This window comes from Elephantulus edwardii, unplaced genomic scaffold (assembly GCF_000299155.1).
Source record: "Elephantulus edwardii isolate Elephantulus edwardi_28Jun2011 unplaced genomic scaffold, EleEdw1.0 scaffold00006, whole genome shotgun sequence".
Taxonomy (NCBI): Eukaryota; Metazoa; Chordata; class Mammalia; order Macroscelidea; family Macroscelididae; genus Elephantulus; species Elephantulus edwardii.
In genome coordinates this window covers 11,839,606-11,841,682 of record NW_006399756.1, presented here as the reverse complement: position 1 = coordinate 11,841,682, position 2,077 = coordinate 11,839,606, and the positions used below count along the sequence as shown (strand labels likewise).

The window sequence follows — 2,077 nt, the reverse complement described above, 5'->3', positions numbered from 1 at the left end:
CGCGAGGAGAGGGCGCCGGCGTGGGCGACCGAGCCCCGGCTGCACGCGGCCTCTGGGCCGGCCGCGCGGCTGCTCAGGCCCGAGCTGCAGGTGTGTGTGTTCTGCCGGAACAACAAGGAGGCGGTGGCGCTCTACAGCACGCACATCCTCAAGGGCCCGGACGGCCGCGTGCTGTGCCCCGTGCTGCGCCGCTACACTTGTCCCCTGTGCGGCGCCAGCGGCGACAACGCGCACACCATCAAGTACTGCCCGCTCTCCAAAGTGCCGCTGCCCGCCGCGCGCCCGCCCCCTCGCGGCGCCCGGGACGGCCCGCCCGGCAAGAAGCTGCGCTGAAGGCCGAGTGGCCACCGCCCCCACCCGGCCGCGGTCCGCCCGGCCCAGTCCTAGCGCGGAGCGTCAGGATCCCCCGCGCGAAGCACCGGGATCCACAGCCCCAGCGAAGAGCATCAGCATCCCCAGCGCGGAGCACCGGGATCGGCACTTGCTAACCTTGCGCTGACATCCACGTGGTTTTCCAGAGGACTCCGCTGCGGACAAGCGAGGAGACTGGCTGCTGGAACCTCAGTGCGCCTTCGCGATTGCCAGTTCGCGCCCCAGCAGGACCAACATTAGCCGGGTGTGGCAACTTGGTGTTGTCACTGCCTGCGTAGCCAGTCTCAGCAGCGCAGCGGTGGGAACTGGTCTGATTTTGATGTTTTACTTTACCAATGGAGGCACTTTATTAGGTCTAGAATATTTTTTTAAAAAGCCTCGGAACTGAGCTTCAAACTGCCCATTTTCTGGGCTGTTGGCACACTGATTGATTTGAAGACGTGTTGTTTTAGTTGTCTTGAATCCGTTACTCCAAGCCCAGGGAGGTGAAGAGTTGGTAGACTTCGGTGTTAATGTGGGTGGGCGTCCATCCCTGTCTATTTCCGTCCTAACTAGAGGTGGATGTAAAAGGCCCCATCAGTAGCCGGTAGAACCAGCTCCCTCTCTTTTTCTGTACCAGATCTTTTATTACAGAAGTAGCAACTAGCCTTTCTTGACCTTAAAATTTGTGCCAAGTTATATTGTGTATACACTTGAAAATGGTGCTGTTTAAAGACTTTTGTGTATTTATACAGTGCAGTATATGAATTCATTAATCTTACCTAAAACTTTTCTACTTGGCCTTTTCTTACCATCCCCCATGTCAAGTGTTTGTGACCTTACCTAAAGGGAGAAAGGCAAGAACGTTTATTCCCCTTCGATTGCCAACTTTCAGGTTCTTCAACAGTGGGGAGAAATGCTGACCAGGTGAGACCTCTGGAATCAAGTAGGTGGAAGCTCTGGGCTCTGGGCCAATGGCTTAGTCACTGTGGGCTTAGTTTTAGGTCTGAATCGCCTCAAGCCAGAGCAGGTAATAACTGTCAAAGGAACTGTGGGGGCTGGAGACAAACATGGCTTCTCTCATGTTCCAACACTTGTAGAAAGACCCGTTTCTAGAATCCCACCCTGGTATCCACGCTCTCTTCTAATTTAAGTCCACAATGCCGAAAGGTACATTTATTTCCACTTATATCCACCTGGAGGAACCATGTTGTGAAAAACGAGCCCTTTCAAGTGTGCTCTTACTACCAAATCTACAATTTTAAGAAGTGCATGTTGATGGCCTACTGGTAAGGAGTTGCGCTATAAACCCAAAGGCCAGCAAGTTCAAATCCTCTAGGATGCTCTGATGAAGATGGATGGGTAATCTTCCCATGTGACTTACTGCATCTGAAAAGCTGGAAGGCCAGCAACCAGTATATGAAGGTGAGTGAGCTTTGGTAGCTTAAGTGAGAAAGGAGTTGTGCTACCAACCCAAAGACAAGAAGTTCAAATCCACCAGCTGCTCTCCAAGAGAAAGATGCGAAATCCTCTCTGTGCTGTTTACGGCCCTTGGAAATCAGCAAAGAACTCACCTGGCTGGTCTAATCCCGGGACTGACTGGACTGGGCCGCACCTTTTTAAGTTGCATGTTAACCTGTATTTACCAGCTTTCATTTGCCTTTTAAGGACCATTTTAGGCCAACATGAATTCCTATGACTCTCCCATCCCCCAGCCCTGTTTCCC

General features: G+C 52.8%; 1 protein-coding gene across 1 annotated transcript in view; it reads left to right on the top strand.

Annotated features, from left to right (window-relative positions):
- Window positions 1–333, top strand: part of NANOS1 (nanos homolog 1 (Drosophila)) — a 1,355-nt gene extending 1,022 nt beyond the window's left edge. The window contains exon 2 of the mRNA XM_006880152.1: window positions 7–333. Within this exon, the coding sequence (XP_006880214.1) occupies window positions 7–333 (327 nt within the window). The remainder of the gene's footprint in view (window positions 1–6) is intronic.
- Window positions 334–2,077: the final 1,744 nt, after the last annotated feature.